This window comes from Ambystoma mexicanum, chromosome 2q (genome assembly GCF_040938575.1).
Source record: "Ambystoma mexicanum isolate Mex_15411 chromosome 2q, UKY_AmexF1_1, whole genome shotgun sequence".
NCBI classification, from domain to species: domain Eukaryota; kingdom Metazoa; phylum Chordata; class Amphibia; order Caudata; family Ambystomatidae; genus Ambystoma; species Ambystoma mexicanum.
In genome coordinates this window covers 226335019-226354849 of record NC_090924.1, presented here as the reverse complement: position 1 = coordinate 226354849, position 19831 = coordinate 226335019, and the positions used below count along the sequence as shown (strand labels likewise).

Below are 19831 nucleotides of genomic sequence, written 5' to 3'. Positions count from 1 at the left end.
TCTATAGATTTTTTTGTACTGGTATTCTAGCTTTTGTTATTGTGTTTTGCACAGTATGACAAGTTTAACATTCTTATGGTGACTACAATGTCTATTGGAAATGATCATTAGAAATGGACATTCCACAATGTTTTAAAGAGCCATTTTTCTATAGTAGTACTATTAAATAATGTCCTGTGTTAATAGGTTCTTTTTCCGTGAATACACACTATCTTTTCTCAGGAAAGAGCTGGAACACAGGCCTCACAATTTATATATACCAGGCCATTTTCGACCTCAGGGAATGCCTCTTTTGCTGCAATCATTTTTCTCCTTCCATATAGGACTAGAAAGGTTTTCAGGCTGCTTTATATAAATTCCAAATAGGACTAGCGAGGGGTTCTGGCTGCTTTATATAAAATCAAAGAGCATTTTGGGAGCATAATAATGACCACATCTCTTAATATTTGACCAACATGTCTTTGATGAAAGGTGGTGTGCTTGAATCAGTAATTATATAATGTACACTGATGCTCATTGAATTTATCGCAACATTTACGCTAATCCTAGAGTGTCGTTCCATTGTGGTCCTGCTTTTCATTTACACAAATAATGTTACCTTTCCCACATGAGGAGAGATCGGGTTTTGGTGACATGTAGAAGCTTAGAATAGCAGGGGCTGGACCTCAAAACAAATAAGGCTGTGTGCAGGCCCAGTCCTGAGGTACAGATTGCTGCACTATAGTCAATGTGTGTACCTAGTACCATAGGAAACCAGAAATTGAATTGCTAATAACTTTTGACTTGCAAGACGGATGTGGGTGATATTTTGCAAACAAACGTTTTGCCCTCCCCCCACTACCCCCCCAGACTGGGCATTTTGGTAAAGATTTGTTAAAAACATAAAGGTATTAAGAAAGCAACAAAATGCTGTTTTTGGTTTACTCACATTCATTTTCCCTTACACAAACAGTCCAATTTTTTGTGTAGTGCAGGGCAAAAACAGCTGGACAGAACTGGACCAAATAAGAAACGTCTTGGGCATGAAGCATTAACTCGATTTCCGTGAGGGGTCTGTGGTTCTTCCATCCAGTAGTTTTTAAAATGTTTGATGGGGGATAGCTATATCTTGCATGGTGCTTTTCAGCAGAGAATCTGAGAGGCTTTTTAGGATTGAAAAAGCACCCAGAATTCTATTGCAAATACCTTTTGACTTGCTGGATGGATTTGAATGAAATATGCCAAACACAATGTTTGTCAAGGCCCCCGCCTCCAACTGCAGATTTAAGAAATAATACATTATAAAATGAAAAAGTTATGAAGAAAACAAAACACCATCATTTTCAGCCCATTCGTTTCCGTTTTCAGACCATTCTGTTTCCCATCGAGAATAAGTGCAATTGTTTAACAGCCGTAGCGCGGTAGCATGAAACTGCTTGGCATATTTGGGCCAAATATGAAACAATTTGGGCACAAAGCATTGACTTAATTTCCTTGACTGGTTTTGGGTGAAATAATCCAGTAGTCTTTAAAATATATGACAGATACATGGCAGTGCCCTCTGTTCATTAAATCCTTTATATATATCGGCCTTAGTGCTTTACAGCAGAGAAGCTAAGAGCCTTTTCAGAAATGAAAACCTGCCATTTCTTTTTTGCTCAATGTGAGTGATTGGCAGGATATCATCGAGAGAAGCTGCAAATGAATGAACTGTAAGCACTATTTGGAGGATGAAAAAGAATACCAACACACTTTGGGAATGAACTCCCCATAGCCTTACAGAGTCTCGACTTCTGTTTATGTAGTCACTCATAGGGGAACACTAATTGTTTTGAATGACAGCACTAAGATGGACGGGCTGTAGGCGCTATATACCTTTCAATACCAATACCAATAGCAATAGAAATAGCAATCACGTGAGGGAGAGGCTGGGAGTGGCGAAGAAGACACAGGGCCTCGTTATGACCCTGGCGGAATGGATTTAACGGCGCCGGTAAAGGTGCCGGCGCCGTTAAACCCATTCCGTCCTATTGCGAGGTTCCCTCGCGGGACCCGCTCTGGACGTCTGGTCAGAGCAGACGTCCATTGCGGGTCCCGCGATGGGACCAGGGAGCTAACAACGGCCCGTTATTAACGGGCCCGTTGTTAGCTCCCTCCCCATTCCCATTGAGCCCTATGGGGAATGGGGAATTACCGGGTCCTTCAAGGTTGGATTGGCCCGGTAATTCCTCATTCAAGGAACCCGGACCCGAGTTTGGAGGCAGCCATGCCCTTATTAAGGGCATGGCTGCCTCCAAACTCGTAATGAGGCCCACAATGTGAAGCTGGGGGGATTGGGGGTGGGTTGGGGATCCAGTTACAGGTAGAACATTTTCAGTCTATCCAGGGAAGACCACAGGCATCTCACGAGATTCCTGCAGCAATGCGCAAGAAGCGCTCAGACAAAAATGTGCATCACATGAAGCGATGAGTGATAAAGGGTAATAGGTGAGGGTTGGGGAGAGAAAAAGCAATTGAGTGGAGGGAAGGGACCTGGAAAAAAGAAGGGAGACACATGTTGAATGCCTCTCAAAACATGGAAGACTTTTTTATTCTGAGCCATTTTCCCATTATCATGGGACTCGTTGAACCGCCACTCTAATGGAGGAATTTCTGTAATTGGTAATGATTACTGTGAAATTATTGCCAGAATAAGGAGTTTAAAGGTTTAACATCTGCAGTGCCTACAACTACTGGGCAGGGGCAAATGGTGCTTTGTAACAATTAATGGTTTGACATGGCCAGTGGCCATGTCTAATGGGCCCAATAAAAAGCTATTGGTGCAACGCGTACAGAAGCCACGGTCGAAGGCCATAGCTAGGGAGACCTCAAGAAACTATGCAACATGTTCGACCATGGCCACTGGACATGGCGAAGTGCACCCAAAAGAAAAATATTAGTGCAACATGTACATTGGCCAAAGCCAATGGCTAGTGAGCCCTGAAGGAACTACAGTATAACAAAACCTTTGAAATTCAGTGAAAACACATTAGTTAAGAGAGATTTAGTGTCATCATGGAGGGAGGCCATATTTGTATGTAGAAGAGTAGAAGACGAATATCCCATACATACAAAATAATGCAGGAAAAAAGCTTCAAGACAGCGTCCCTGATCTATACACACAATGGTTTCAGAATCCTATTGAAATTATTTATGGAAAAACGTGTTTGAAACCCAGTCATCCCATAGGATTGGGAAATACAGTTTTAAAAGTAGGTAAGACTCATAAGGGTATGTAGAACTGCAACATCTTGAATTCCAAGGTACCATATATAGAGATATCGAAACTGCTGACCCCAGAATTAATTGAGAGGGAGCATTTAAGAGGAAAGAACTGTGTAGTATAACTGTGTCCATAGCATAGGATGAGGGGTCTGAACTGTTGTCTTTTAATGAAGCCAATCTACTAGGAGTGTAGGAAATTGGGAAATTTCACTTTCATCAGTTTCACAAATTAGTGAACATAACTATGTATAATTGGTGAAAATGGCAAATTTGGGTGAAGAAATGTAAAAGAATGCATGTTCTGGTGCAAAATACCCACAATGCATTCTTATGTGGTTCTGAAATGGGATAAACTTTAAGTGATGGCTACTGATTGGTGCTTTGGCATATGTGACTTGGCTCCAATTTCTTTTTCTACTTTCGCATTTCAGGTGGAAAGTCTTTTCTGAAGACATTTGAAACACGCTATGGGGGTCATTCCGAGTTTGGAGGCAGCCATGGTGCTATTAGCACCATGGCTGCCTCCAAACTCGGGTCCAGGTCTGTGGCGTCGGAATGGGGACTTACCCAGACAAAACCATTCCCCATTCCCATTTGAGCCCCCATAGGGCTCAATGGGAATGGGGAAGGAGCTTATAACGGGCCCGCAAATTGCGGGCCCGTTCTTAGCTCCATGGTCCCTTAACGGGTACCGCTAAGGTCGGCTGGTAAAACCAGCCGGTCTTGGTGGGACCCGCTAAGGGACCTCATAATAGGGCGGTAGGGGGTTAATGGCACCGGCATCCTTACCGGTGGCGTTAACCACCTACCGCCAGGGTCGGAATGACCCCCTATATCTTTGATAGTGTCATATAACATTAACAAAAGTGTGGTGGTTGTACAACTTTCAATACATCTAAAAGTGATCATGGTCCCCTCCAGGTGCTTAAGTGTTGGTGAGACACTCTGGAAGGGAATATGTATCTCTTGCAATGTTTGATGTAAAACCCATAATATTTCTATTTGGTGGTGGCACACGGATGGAGGGTTTCACAGCAGATGGAGGTTATAGGGGTAACTTTCTAAGACTTACAGTGAGCTACTAATAAACACATTTGCTTAATAGAGCTTCTGAAAGTCTTGTGATAGTATGGACACATATGTTTCTCTGCTTGGTAGGACATTCATCACGTGGTCCATAATGAAGCTGCTGGCACATTTGCAATTTAAGCATGCACGTGATTCTGATTCTGACTATTAACGTTGATGCAATTCGATGTTGCTTCTGTTTTCACAGTTGCCCAAACAAGCAAGACCTGACAATACACGTGGCAGAGAACGGTGTCTCAACTAATGGTCGATTTTCAGTCCAGATGTTTAAGTTTGTTGGAAATTACAATCTTGTTCACTTACACTGTGAAACCAAACTCTGCGACGTAAGGAATTCGCCGTGCATGCCTGTAAGTAACGCAGAATCTACCATGAAACCTCGCCAGCTGTAGACATGAGTACAATGTTTGGCCATTGACCTTTATTCGTATTCCTTTGTCTAGTCTTGTTCTGGACTTCGATATGGCAGTGGCAACGACAATGGAAATGAGACAGACTACTGCATGAGTGCTGGGCCCATGCGACGTTCAGGTACTGTAACATGACGCAATCACTGTAATATGTAATTAAATGCTTTATAACATTACACCATCAATTTGAATCATAAAGCTATCCTATCATTAGAACATCGTTGTTGATGACTCTGATTGGAAGCCATCTTTTACCATTTCTTTTTCAAAATGCCACCAGCCTCAGAGTAACACCCTGGGACAGACCTCAGAGCAGGGTGAAGTCTGACACACCCAAGGCTCTAAAGCTTGCCAGGACCTCATATCCTTATTTACAATCCATGGGGAAATATGACCAAGGGACTGGCAGAGAACTAGCATCTGAGGAGAGCACAGGCTAAACATATGGCTAGGATTCAAGCTGCTGGAGTAGACCCTATAGGTCTTCATCCCTCCCATGACAGAATGTTAGTGCCAGCTTGAGGAAGAACTATAATAGATGTTGCAGGCAACAAGACCTTCTCGACGTGCTAGCAAATATAAGTGTGCAGCTGTAAAGCCACTACCTTTTCAGTGGTTCAGACTAAAAATGATAGGTGAACTTTCAGGAAATGGGAAATCTCACCTTGTACCCACCTATGGGTTTATTGCCCAGAGTCCATGTGTAAAGACAGTTACCCATTCAACCGCAGGATTTCTACAATGGAAGAGTCTGATGGCAGCACTTGTTCATGGATTCACCAGCGATACTGATCAGCTGAGGTCCACAGGCAACAGCACAAAGCGAGCAAGTGTTATTTCACTCACCACACATTCAGTGAGAACCCACAGCACGGCGAAACATATGCAGCAATGCCGCGTAAATCAGGAATCCATACTGGTGGACTGGCTTGATAGAAGGTCTATTATGAGTGGCCAGGTCCCCATGAGGATGTAGTCAAAATGACCACCTTATGCCAATCTAACAATCATTGATCATGTGGGTGAACCATCTGGCTATTGTATAAAACACAGCAGTTCAAACAAATAGAAATCAAGCCTGGTCAGAAGAATCAGATACAGGTGGTTTCTGCTGATGTGTGGTTATGGGGAAGAAGTGGTGGCAAAGTTCCAGCAGTGTCCAAGGATACCATTGGGACTTTAGATGGTTTTAGCCACATGATAACATTGAAATAGGGCACTATTCACACTGTGCATGTCAGTGAGACAAGTTCCATTGTATCTGAGCTGGAGCAGGAATGCAGGAAGTTATGTTTAGTTGGAATTATAGAGCCCACTGAAGTGACTCTGTGATGTCTTTGTACTACTGTTTCTTTGTTTGAGGCCTATCGGCGTGCTGCGCTATATAAGAAATAAACTAAACTAAGAGTTGGTATGCATTGGGATTACACCCAAGTCCAATGGCAAAATATTTGTGTGTGCATGATTCTGTAGATGTCATCAAAGCAATTTGGGTGGATCAGTGTCCCCTTCCCAAAATTAATAATATATTGTTTACGATGGGAGAGGTGAAGTGGTTCTCCACCATAGATTTTTCTTCCGCCTACCATGAAATCGAGCTACACCCCGAGCCATGGCCTACCACATCATTTATAATGTCACTGGAGGCATATCAGTATAGATCCATGTCATTTGGGTTGGCTTCAGCTAGTGCTGTCTTGCATAGGGTCATGCAGAACCTGTTTGAGGGGAAGAAAGACATACATTGTTTCTAGGATGCAATCTTGGTATGGGCGTGGAAAGAGAGGGAACATGATCGATTGTTGCAACAAGAGTGGTACACATTGCAGTGGGCATGCATTTAAGGTGTCCAAGGTCGCATATGTGGGCCATGTATTAATGGGGGAAGGGCTATCGCCGAAGCCAGACTTGGTCGAAGCAAGCAGGGAAGTAAGAGAACCTGAAGAGGAGAGACAATTGAGATCATGTTCGGGCTGGTGGCTCCCTATGCAAAGTTGGTTCCAAACATTTCAGGGAGGGCAGAGAAACTGAGGGAGGTTTTGAAGAAAGGTGCCAATTGTAAGTGGTGAGGCCAGATGCAGAAGGCATTTACAGAAATGGAGGAAGCTATAGCATGGGCCCCAACTCTTTAGAGGTTTGAGGTGAGTGCAAGAACATTTTTGACAGTGGCTGGTAGTCAGAAAGGTATTAGAACAGTGTTGAGACAACGTCAAGGACGAGAAGGGGTGCCTATTGCATTGGCTTCAAAAACTTTGAAAGATTGTGAAAGGAAAGTTTGGGTTATTGACAAGGCCTTCACCTGCTGCTGGGCAGAGAGATATTTTAGGACATAATTGTGGAGGATTCCCTTCTGAGTAAAGAGTGGCCACAAACCTTTAGTTTATTTGTTTTCTACTTGAGGGTCAGCTATGGCAACTCCCAGAATTGCCAAGTGGTTGGTGAACATGCAGGAGTTCAATTTTTCTGTGAAGCATGTTTAAGGGAGGGACACAGAAGTAGCAGTGTGTTTATTACATTTGTCTCCTGTGGGAGCTCAGAAGGGAGACAGCGAGGGGCATATGGACACATAGATAGCCTGTGTGAGATTTGTGAGGTGCAGTGGTACTAGACGAGGAGTGGAGAGGAGCAATGGAAGAAGTTGAAGAATTGATATCTTGTGAAAATGTACACGCAAGAGGATGGCCGGGAAACCAGAATGTGATACAGCGTACAGCATGGTTATGGATGAGTTTACTCCGATGTAGTGGTGGCTAGCGAGGAAAGAGAAATCTGTTCTTCCTCAGGCAGTGAGACAGAGATTGGTGATTAATGCCCACTTAGGTCATAGTTTAATGAAAAGAAGATTTTGAGAGCAATATTGGTGGCCAGGAATGAATGAAGCCGGGGCCGGGAATTTCCTTGCATGTGCGGAAAGTGATAAGACCAAGACGGTGGACTCAGTATCGTTGCCCCATAGGGGTCCCAATAGAAGTGTGTGAGAAAGTGGGAATTGATGTGAGGGTCCAGTGGAAGCTTTAGGAAACAGGTGTTGCTATTTGATTGTACACATCTAGGTGGTTTGAGGTCAAATTGTTTCCCACTGTGACCACCAATGTAGTGAAAGATTTTCTGTTGGAAGTGTATCCATGAGAGGGATTTCCAAAATATATAGTAAGCGATAATATGGTGCAGTTTGTATCCACTGAGATGAGTAGTTGCCTGGCAACGTGTGGGATTGTAAACCTGAGGACGTCACTGTACCATCTGAAGGGAAATGGGTTGGTAGCAATAGTAAATAGATTGATTAAAGCAAACTTACAACAAGCATTGACACATGTTTGACCTTGGGAGCAAGTGTTGTGGGAGATGATTCTATCTATAGGTATATTCCCAATGAAGCCACCTTTTGTTATGACAAGGAGCAAAGACATGAAGTCAGATCTTTGTCCATTGTGGTTGGGTGGACGGGCAGAGATTATGTTGGAGGAGGGTCAAATAATTGAGAGAGTGCCTAGGTAGCAATTTGCATATAAGGACAAATATGAGGATTGAAAGTGTCGTTCAGATGGGGACTGTGCAAGAGTTGGAGATTGGGTGCGGGTTTGGAATCTGTTTAGAGTGAGTGAAAGGGAGTCTGCATATTTTGAACCAGGGTGGATGGTGCAGAGTGGGTCTCAACCATGTGGTACTGGGGGATGGTCAACGATGGAATAGGCATAGGGTGGCTAGCTGGAGAGTGAGTAGGGATGGCGGAGGTCAAATGAATGTGGAGAGATTTGAGTTGGCCAACCAGGGGAGGGAAAGGAGAGGTGAGAACAGAAGATTAACAGAGTCAATCACATAGTGTCAGATATTGCATGAGGGCAGAACATGGCAAGTGTATTGCAGTACGTGGGTCTCAACACACCACTGAGAAAAAGGAATCCTCCCATTATGTAGAGGCCTCATTATAAGGGTGGCAGTGACGGTATGAACGTTGCCAGTAAGGCACCGGCACCGTTCATACCGTCCCGCCGCATTACGAGTTCTGCTCGCGGGTTCCTGTGGGCTGTGCAGCCCCTATGGGGCAGAATGGGGATCGGGAGCCCGGCAATTCCACCACCCGTGAATGGGCAATTACCGGCCCATTCATCTCGTAATGGGCTGGTTATTGCCCAATCGCGGGAGGCGGTGCCGGTAGTGAGCATGGCGGTAGCCGTGCCTGCCATACAGGCACAGCTACCACCATGCTCGTTATGAGGCCCATTATGTTGTGGAGTGAGTGTTTTTAGTGAGCCAACAGAATATTAAGAGGAAGCAAAGTCAAACCGAGTAATGATGAAATGTGGATGTTATTCTTACTCTATATTTAAAGTATTGCATTTTTAATATCTTAACATTGATTTTGCATTAATTATTATCCTTTATTATCAACATTGGTCTAAATATAGTATTTCATAGTTCAGTTCCATGTTCAACCCATGCAGGGATCAGATAATTAACCAACATCTTACCTTTATTGGATCCCACAGTATATTGTTATCTATTAATTTCATTTTTGGTGTTAAGAAGGGCATGTGTTGTAATGTACAACATGACAGACGTCATGTTCTAAGTGACTTGGAGGATTCCAGAAGCAGGGTGGTGGACTGTAGAGATCTGGCAGAGATGAAGATGGAAGCCAGTGTGAGGCTTCTGATAGGGATGTTTCATATGCTTACTCAAATAAATGCAATGGGCCTCATTATAATGTTGGTGGATACGGTATGAAAGGTGCCGGTAAGGCACCGGCACTGTTCATACCGTACCGCCGAATGACGAGTTCTGCTCGCGTGTGGCTGACAGCCCACCATGTCTGACCTGGCGGGCTGTGCGGCACCTGCGAGCATAACTCATAATTGCACCGGCACCGTTATCAACGGTGCTGGTGAACCATGCTCCCCACCCCCATTCTGCCCTTTGGGGCAGAATGGGGATCGGGAGCCCGCCAATGCCGCCACCCGCGAATGGAAAATTACCGGCACATTCAACTCGTAATGGGTCCGTTATTGCCCAATCGCGGGTGGCGGTGCCGGTACCGAGTTTGGCGGTAGACGTGCCTGTAAAACAGGCACGGCTACCGCCAAACTCGTAATGAGGCCCAATATCTTTTAACTTAGCTGTAACACGCATCATTACAATGAAGGCATAGGATGGATGTATTTGTCTTCGAATTGCGCTGCAATAATTGAGGATTTAACGCAAGAGGTATGCTCCAAATCCCCAATGGAACCCCTTGTTATATGAGCAGATTTATTGCCGACAGTTTTGGTGGTAGCGGTCAGCTAGCAGGCAGTATTTCCTATGATGCCCATTGGCCTAAATACAGAGGCACTTGAATTAATGAGTACACAAAATGTTCTTTAATGATAGTGCAATTGGAGTGCAAAGGCGATCGATAATAAGGATCTATATAAAATAAGGCTGTAATGAAGTTGAATATCCGTTTTATTTAAAAAAGCTGAGCCTGTCAATCCACTGCCTATTAAAACCAGTCAGGTTTTCTGGATATCCCCAAAATGTACATACAATTAATTTTATTAAAGAGTATCTGGATATTCTTTGTTCCTCTTGAACACCTGTCTGAATTTTACTTAAGCAACAAGCACCCGTTCGGGGGTCTTCACAGGTTGTTTACAGCCCGGGCCCTGGCACCTTAACACCGGACCCTGGTGCCATTAACAGCTAGTCAAGCCTCCCCAAATGGGTGCTTATTGCTATAGCACCTCATGTTTTAAATCTGGAAGCCCTGGGTGCTAAAAGCAATGTATTATGTTTAAATGAATGGGATGCCTCGCAATGTCCCATTCATTCAAACAAAATACTTACCTAAGATGGCCACCATGGATCTGGAAGGCAAGGCTCCACATGGTGGCCAGCAGGGACATGGATCCACAGCAGCCGTGGGGGTACTGCTAGTTGGGGCTGGGGGATGAGAAGGGACTGAACACCTGAGGGGAAGGGACTGGGAGGGTAGGATGGGGGAAGATGGCAGGGTGGGGGAAGCAGCCATCTGGCTGCACAGAATGTGGACTGAAATCCTGGGATTCAGCCTGTCATCCGAGCAACCTGATTGGTTGCTTCTTCCACCCTGGGTGCTAATATATGATTTGGCAAGTTGACAAGGTCAACCTGCTTGTTTAATTCTTCATTAGATGCAACAATCCAAATTACATGTTAAAAATTCAATCCTAACACATCTGTGTCTTGTTTTATGACTATGAATTTAGTGAACTAGAAACAGGGATGTCTTTTTGTCATGATCTGTAGAATCTCATTTGATAAAATCTAACATATTTTCTCTTATTTCAGATCCATCGATAAGTGTCAGCAACAATGGTAGGTTGATGGCATGATTTCATAACCTACTCATGAAGTCCACATTGTACCTTTGCTCTTGATGTGCATTCTATGTTGAAAACAATAAATCCACAGTTCACTCCATTCACAAATTCCTAAGATTTTAAGTAATCATAATTCATGATAACTCTTTTTAGAACGTTTGTTTTGGCTCAGCAAATTCTGGGCAATTTTCATTACCCAGTAGGTGCTTGGAATCCTCATTCCTGATTGGCTGGGACAAGCCAAACGTCCTTGGTGCCTCTAACGCAACTCCTCCATGCCCCCCCACTCTGTGGGTCACTGTGTCTCCAACGCCACATCGCAGGACTCAGCCATGCCTCATCTTCTCCTTTAGAGCCTGATCCACTCTCCCTCGCTCTCGATGCTTCCTGCGAATGAGAACCCTGTACATGCCATTGCACGCTCTGCTACACCGCCCTGGAGTCCCACAACTCATCCATGTTGCCATGGTTGCGGAGAGCCTTGGGCACAGTGCGGCACACAGAGCATTGCTTGTTTTCGTTTTGTGGGGTTGACAGCCCAGCCCCTACAATAGGATTCCTGTGCATTAAGTGCTCAACGCCCTCCTTAAAGCACTTGCTTTGCTCCAGATGTTAAGGCCACTTTCAGGGTCCCCTAATGACAGGGATTTCCACCACCCCGCTGCACCAAGCCTTGAAAAGGATGACATTAGGCATGAAAAGAGAATGCATTGCTGCTGCTACACACGCAAATGCCGGTTCACAGGTTTTACATTAGTAAAACCCTGCCATTGAGCTTTGCATCATCGTAGCCCCTTTAGTATTAGCTGGCACTGCAATATAAAACTGAGCATTTATTTTCATAAAAATGATAATAATTATCATGATCACTCTTATAAGTATAATATTCATTAGTATATATGAAAAGAGTATGCTAGTGTAAATTGTTGGGATTATGCAAGAAATAAAGGGGTTCCATTGTCTTTGTAAAGTCATAAACTCAAAGGTGACACTGACTTGCAATATACATCATCCACGGAAACTGCTCTTATGAATGTGTTCAACTTCATCACCTCTGCTAAGCACTCCAACCTACCTTCTATCCTAATTCGTCTTGACCTGTCTGCTGCCTCTAATATCAGTAATCTCTATCTTCTTGGAATTTGTGATTGAGCCCTTGCCTGGATTGAATCCTACCTTGCCCTGCACCAATTATCTTTCTCTTGCAGCAACAACACCTCTCGACTCACTCCTCTAACTGTTGGTGTTCAACAAATCTCTGTCTTGGGTCTGCTCCTCTTTACATTCCACACCTCAGCTCTTGGGGCACTAATCTCCTCCTTTGGGTTCTCGTACCAACTCTTCGCAGACGACACCCAAATCTTTTTCTCTTTAATGGAACTCTCCTCTGATCTCTCCATCAAAATTTCCAATTGTCTCTCTGCCATTAAACATTGGATGGCTTTGCACTCTCTGATGGTAAACTCTACCAAAACACAGGTGCTCTACTTCCTGATCAAAACGGTCTGTCTAATCTATTCCCTGTGCCTATCCAGTTACCACCTCACACGCTCCCCTACTCTTCTTCAGCTAGAAATCTCTGTGTCATTAACAACCCTTTTCATGCCTTCTTTTCTTTCGTCTCCAAAACTGGAACAGCACCTCGCTTCAACCTCCTAAATATTAGGAAAATCAGGCACCGCCTTCCTTTCAATACTGCCAAGCAACTCTTAAAATCTCTTGTCGTCTCTAAACTGGACTACTGTGCCAGCATTTTCTATGGTCTCCCCAAATGTGCTTTCTGTCCTCTCGACAAGGTCATTAACTTTGCTACCAGGACTCTCTTCGAACACCCTCACTACACACCTACTTGCTCGTACCGTGACCAGGTTGGATGGCTGATGATGCAAAACCAGGCCAGATTAAAAAATGGTCTCCTGGTACACAAATCTATCTACGGTAACACACCACTGTATCTATCCTCCTCTATCCAACTATACAAGCCTTCTTGTAATCTCTGTTCGGTCTCCACGACTATCCTTGTGGCTCCTCTCCCTCCCTGTGCCTACTCTCACTTCCGCTCTTTCGCTCTTCTTGCTCACTTGCATAATATTCTTTCCCCTAGACATCCGAAAAACAGTCCACACGGAGTTGCTCAAAACCAAACTAAAAGCCTACCTTTTTATCTCAGAGTTATCCTCTTAACCTACCTCTTGTCTGACTGCTAGCTAACATGTTTCCCTTGCCTCTAAAATACCTCTGTCCCTCACGTCCTACGCCTCCACCCTAGAACTTCACCCATCATGGTCACATCCCGAGCACAGCTGACCGAACCACCTACCTGCACATAAAAATGCCCAATGTTGGTTGTCCTTAATCTATGTATGTTCACGTATGTATTGTCCCCGGTGACTGTTCCATTAACTCCCCTCCACAACCTGGTAAGAATGTCACTTAAACTCACCCAATTGTTAGAAGCTTAATGCTTCTCATCAAATATGATTTCTTATCTATTGTGCGTTCTTTTGTGATCAAAAAGCATTGTTCCTCCTTTATATAAATAAATAAATATATGAAATACCTTTCTTTTGTTCCCTCTCATGCAAGACATCATTCTGTTGTAGGTATGCAAAACATGTATTACAGGAACAAACACATTAATATGTAACTTGTAAAATCTTGCAAACAAATATTTTTACATTTTTTTTATGCACTTTAAATAGCACATTTTGGGCTTTGGAATAAGTAATCAAATAACAATACAGCTTCTTACTAACTAATGATCGTACATTATCAGAGAAAGAAAATTCAGAATAAAGTAATCCAAAACAGCAAATGATTCCTTTAATGAAGATGTTAAGTGGCACGTGGGGATCTTTTTGGAGAGCTGCCTTTCACAGTGTATATTGTCTACGCTCCACGGTCATGTGTTATTACCGTTGGGTAGTGAATACATTTTCTTATTTTCTTGAGAAACGCCTCGAAGGGGGGTTGTACCAGCTTGCAACGGCCGGCTTCCAATGTGTTTATCTGCATTAGCACCCCAGCAATCTGTCCAATGATTTAATGGTGATTTTGAGAGGTTTTTCCAAGTTGAAAAAATGCTTGGAAGCAGTGCCTTCTCATACTTGAAATATTTGCCAATCCCAAGATGGCTGCTAGGACATAAGAAAGGGACCTCACTAATGAGTCACTTTTCTTTTTTAAATGGGGGGGGTCAAGTACTCTTCGATGGGAAGAGACGGAGAGAGTGTCAGGTAAACTGGACGGTTTTAGGTTTGTTATCAAATTTGTAAAAAAAAAATGACTTATACGGTTAGAGAACCAGACAGTGTCAGACAGCTGAATGAGTGGAGGGTAACGTGGGCGGGCGGCCATTAGAATGCATGAAATACAAGCTTGTCCCAGCTGCTCGTAGCCTGCCAACTGATCATTTCCATTGTCTTGTTCAACCAAACAAGGTACTAATAAAAATGTATTGCGATATCACTGATATTTTAGTGAGCGAGTCACCAAAATATCCTTTTGCTTTAGGGAAGTTTGCTATTGGGAAAATAGGTTATCTGAGGGCAGGGTGGGTTTGTGGCACCATACTCATATTAATTAGCCATAATTGAGTAAATATATATTTATTAAAAATGCAATGCCAACTGTCCTGACAGTGCAGTTCGTGAAGGAATTGAAGTTTGCAAGCACTGCCGAATGGACATGCATGCTTCCAAGTGTACGAACAGCAGTTCACACTTTGGTGCATTGTTGACCATCAAATGCAGTGCTGTTTTTTGTGTGCCTTTAGCGGTAGAACTTTAACGCATAAATATGGTGCACCCCCCTGCCGTATAACATTCCTATTATGTTCTATTGGATGTTCACCATTAATAACATACTCGTCTACACAGTGTGTGATATGATATGGCATTTATAACGCGCCTATACACAAGTGTTTCAAGGCGCGACGAGGCAAGGGAGGCGGAACAGAGGGAAGACAGACAACAATCTTACTAGGCCAGGTGTCATTCTGATCGTGCAAGTGCGAGGGAAGGGGGAAAGAAGAGTGCAGGGGGATGGGGAAAGTGCAGTACATGGGATAATAAATAATAACATAAAATAAATAAAGAACGGCCAGCTGGTGGCAAGTGCAGGATGAGTGCAGACATAGGTTCTGGATTGGGGACTGTAGGGATACAGAAAACAGTCCCCAGGTGCAGGGGTTGCCATGGAGGCAGCAACAGCGTGCAACTGGCAGGGCTTGGGCCCAAGATCAGATGGGTGGCCAGGTAACCTGTGCAGTCTAATTACCAGCCAGGACTTCTGCAGGGGAGAGGGGGTGAGAAAGCAGAAGCAAAGAGGAAGGTTTTTAGGTGCTTCAGGAACCGAAGATGGTTCTCCTCAAGTTTCAAGGAGGCGGGGAGGATGTACCTGAGGGAAGCCCCAGCTGAAGACATAGAACTACCACCAACTCGTTGCTTGGAGAAGCGAATGACCCTGAGGGAGTTGGAGGTGGATGAGCGAAGAGTTCGAGAGGGAAGATATTTAGGAAGAGAGAGTTGAAGGTATTGAGGCCCCAAGCACCAGAAGGCCTTGTGCACGATGCAGAGGGTTTTGAAAGTAATCCTCGCAGCCACTGGGAGCCAGTGCAGAGATTTCAGTCCTGGAGAGATACAACTTCTGGGTAATGTGCCTCCTCCTGGACAGTTCTCTTTTGCCTCTTGTATCTATTTGCCTTATAAAACAGTCTCAGAATAGTATACCTCATTTTCGTAGAAGTAGCGCAGCTGGGCCATTAATTGAACATGACATAACGGACATGCTTGTACACCCAGGATCATACTACATTCCACACAGTTGTGAGGTTATTGAAGCCATGTGTGAAGTCATGTCTGTGGAAAGGAACATGTGTGTATGTCGGAGGCTGCCTGCCTAAGCATGTGGGGTGCATGGAAGAGAAAGAGCAATGCCATCAAAATCTTGAAAAGGGCAGTCCCTCTGCATTAACCTGGGCTTCCCGGAAAATCTGTATGTATTTCTGTTCCATTGCTTTTAAGCATTTTGATGGACTCTGCAGCCAGGGAAACACAGGGCTGCTTGATGTTCAACGATAATAAGAAAACATCAAGCACTGAAAAGCCAATGTGTTTGACATTTGCAGTTGTTTCTTGCATTTTACATGTATAGACTTCAAGGTAGGGCCATTGTGATGGGTTGTGCGGCTCAGGACACAGATAAATGTGACCTCCCAAAAACCCAAATACATTAAGGAAATCAAGAAACTGGCCTCATTACGGTGCAGGTTAAATGCGGCAGTATTACCGTATACCACAGCATTACTGCACTGCCCAACTATAGGTTTAGTGGAAAGTTGGAGGATTCATGTTCAGCCAAGAGCTAAAGGTAAATCTGCCAGCTTTCTGCCAAATTTTGGCGGAATTACCATGGCAGAATTATCGCTGCAGTGATTCCATTGAAAAAGCCCAATTGAGTCCCACGAACTAAAAAGAAATGAGGATTAACACCACCACTTGCAGTCCAGAGGAAATGCCGTCGGACCAAGTGATGATAACGGTAGTACAGTTTGGTGGTATCTGGGCAGATTTACCGACCAGATACAACCAAACGCGCAGTGAGGCCCTTTGTCTAATCTGCCCTCCCTGTATTCCAGTAACAACCTATAGTTTTGCAACTGCGCTGCAAACAATAAAAATAAACGTAGGCTCTCCCCCAAAGATCTGCGTTCCCATCTATCTGTACTGGAATCAGAATAATAAACAAGTGGCATTTCAAGGGCAACAACAGAAATCCTTGATGGGGTACTTGTGTTCAGGAAAGCGTACATGACACATTTGAACAATAGCAGCCATGAAGACGGTATATGGGCTGAAGAAAAGGTACAAGATCCAGACCAGTAGCCATTTTAAATAGGTAAACAAACCCCCCAAAAGAAGTCAGATTAAGCATCACATGGAAGGTACATTTATTTTAATGTTTTTTGCACCGGGGCCCGCAGGCATCAGGGGGCATACACAGATCAAAAACAGACCAGACATCATGAAGAACATATAAAGCCTAAGCAAATAAAAGAGTTTTGAGATTTTTCCTGAACGTAGAGTTATATACTTCACAATGTATTTACAATGGAGTTTATTCCACTTCATTGCAGCCTGCATGATAAAAGATTGTCCATTTTCCTCAGGTTCTTTTAGATCTTGGTTGAGCCAGGTGCATAGAATCCTTTGACCCAGTAATTTTGGCAATGTGCTCCATCAGTAATCTTTCCAGCAACTGTTGAGGAACGTTCCAATATAAGCACTTGTGTACAATGTTGTTTACTTTAAAACATATTCTAGAATCCACATGAAGTGAACACCAGATCTCGCCTTGCAGTGTCTTTAATAATCCTTACTGAATCATTCTGAAGGACTTGTAATTTCTTAATGCATCCCTTTGTAGCTCCAGCAAGAATGGCATTGCAATAGTCTATCCTAGGCATAATCACATCTCTTACGAGAGTTGTACAGTTTACTGTTGAAACATATGGCTTTACTAGCCTTAATAGTCTTAGGTGATATTGGGCCTTATGGACTACATTGTTTACATGGGCTTCAGTGCCCAGAGATGACTCCAAGATCACTTTCAGGGTCTTCACCTTGGGAGAGACTTTAATGTAGTGGGTTTCATACAAACTAGTAAGCTTATTTCGTGCCTGTGAAGACCCAAAAATTAAAAACTCTGTCTTATTTGCATTAAGACAGAGGCCGTACGTTGTCATCCAGACGTGGATAGGCTCATCTATTCTTCCTATGTGCTCTATATCCTTCTCATAGACCCCACTCAGCTCTATAATGAGTTGAGTGTCATCAGCATTGGTAGAGAAGGGCATCCTCAGTGCGCCTAGGACATCACATAGAGTATGACAAAATATGTTAAATAAAACAGGGGATAGGTACGCTCCCTGAGGAACACCACATTGGATTATCTCTAGATTCGAGCACGCCTGATCCCAGAATATCTTAGATTTCCTATCTTGAAGAAAGGATCTAATCCAATTAATAGCTTCAATTGAAAAACCTCCATAATTTGCCAGCTTTGTCAGTAGTTTTTCTTGGTCTATAAGATCAAAAGCTGCCGATATGCCCAATAACATCCACAGCCCTGACTTACTCCTATCTACAATATCCAGAATTTCTGATTGCAGATCTAAAAGGGCGGTTTCAGTACCGTATGCAGTTCTAAAACCCGATTGTTTTGGGTGTAGGATTTTGTAACTCTGCATATTCTTGTAGCTGAATAGTCGCCAGTTTGTACACCAATTTCAGGAGAAATAGGATTTAGATTGCTACAATTTTTGCAATCCAATCTGTGTTTTTTTTTATCAGAGGAGTAACGGTTATATTCTTCACAATAGCTGGAACATGGCTATGAGAGAATGTAGCATTGGCAAAGCGTAGAAGAAACAGAGCAAAAATCTCCCAGTGTTCTAGTACTACCTTTGCTGGAATAATATCCTCCACACACGTAGTGGGGTGCATGCTTTTAAGAACTTTCTCTAGTTCACTTCCACTAATGGTTTTAAAAACACATTTTTGGGTAACAGTACCCTTAGGTGTTTCCGGTACAACCAGCACAGGTTTAGATCGAAGAGTAGGAAGATTAACTGCAATTTTTAGCTTGGGCTATCTTAACTTTTTCAGCAAAGGCTTTTTGAACTATTTCACAGTCCTCCTGGGTAGGCTTTATCTTTTTCACTCTCGCTTGAGGTTTCTCCAGATTCCTAAGGACTTCTAATAATTATTTTGATTCATTATTTGCATTCAGGATCTGTGAATTAAAATACTCTTGGTTTTAAAGATTTCTTTCCGGTATACTTTCTGTAACTCTTACCACTTATTTTTACTCTCTAATGTGTGCAGCTTTATGCAGTTTCTTTCTGCTTTCCTTTTTGCCTGCTTATGAACAGCCACATTTTCAGAATACCATTTTTGTCTGTTAGACATCTCTCTAACAATCCTAGTTTTTAAGGGGGCAATTTTGACCAGCAGCTTGGTTAAGCTCTGTGCATATAACCATGCTAATCGCTCAGGAGTGTCTCCATCATCAGTGGAGGTCATAAGTTCATTGTGACAGCATTCCAAGTCTGCTGCTTCACAATTACGTAGGTTACTGCTTGTAACTTGTTTATTAGCATTTTCCTTTTGTATACAAGGAGTGAGAGGTTGCGTTTCAAAAGTAACAAAAAAATGGTCCGACCAAATACAGGGTGGTCGTCAGAATAGCTGCAGGTAAGTTTTTAACTGCTACCCAATCAAGAATATCACCCTGTTTATGGGTGGGGTTTTTATTCAATACCATAAACTGGTTATTTTGCAATAATTGCTCGATCCGATGCATCAGAATCTGAGGCCTTCCCTAAGTGTCTATTAAAGTCACCTAAGATGATTATAGATCGATTTTGATTTGTTAGAAGTAGCCAAGTTTTGTGACATTTCTTCTAAGAAGTTGGGCATATCATGATGAGGACATATAATACAGCATATGCAATTCGATTTTCATATCTAAATTTGACTATTGCAATCATGAAAAGACTTGAGGCCTTAGCTGCACTACTCTCCAAATGGAGAAACTCCTCGGAAAAGGGAAAAACACACATGGTTCGACCACCTCTAGCCCGCATGAAACAGGAGGGCTGCCAACTGGAATGGTTATGTGAAGATAAATGAACATTCATACAACATTCAGAAATTACAGATTCACCAGGATTTCTTTTTTTTAAAG

General features: G+C 43.2%; 1 protein-coding gene across 2 annotated transcripts in view; it reads left to right on the top strand.

Annotated features, from left to right (window-relative positions):
* The window catches only part of UMOD (uromodulin), a 248946-nt gene that overhangs the window by 210491 nt on the left and 18624 nt on the right, over positions 1-19831 (top strand). For both annotated transcript variants that reach the window (XM_069647169.1, XM_069647170.1), the window contains 3 exons: positions 4520-4682; positions 4776-4863; positions 11052-11078. In XM_069647169.1, coding sequence (XP_069503270.1) covers positions 4520-4682; positions 4776-4863; positions 11052-11078 — 278 coding nt within the window. The remainder of the gene's footprint in view (positions 1-4519; positions 4683-4775; positions 4864-11051; positions 11079-19831) is intronic.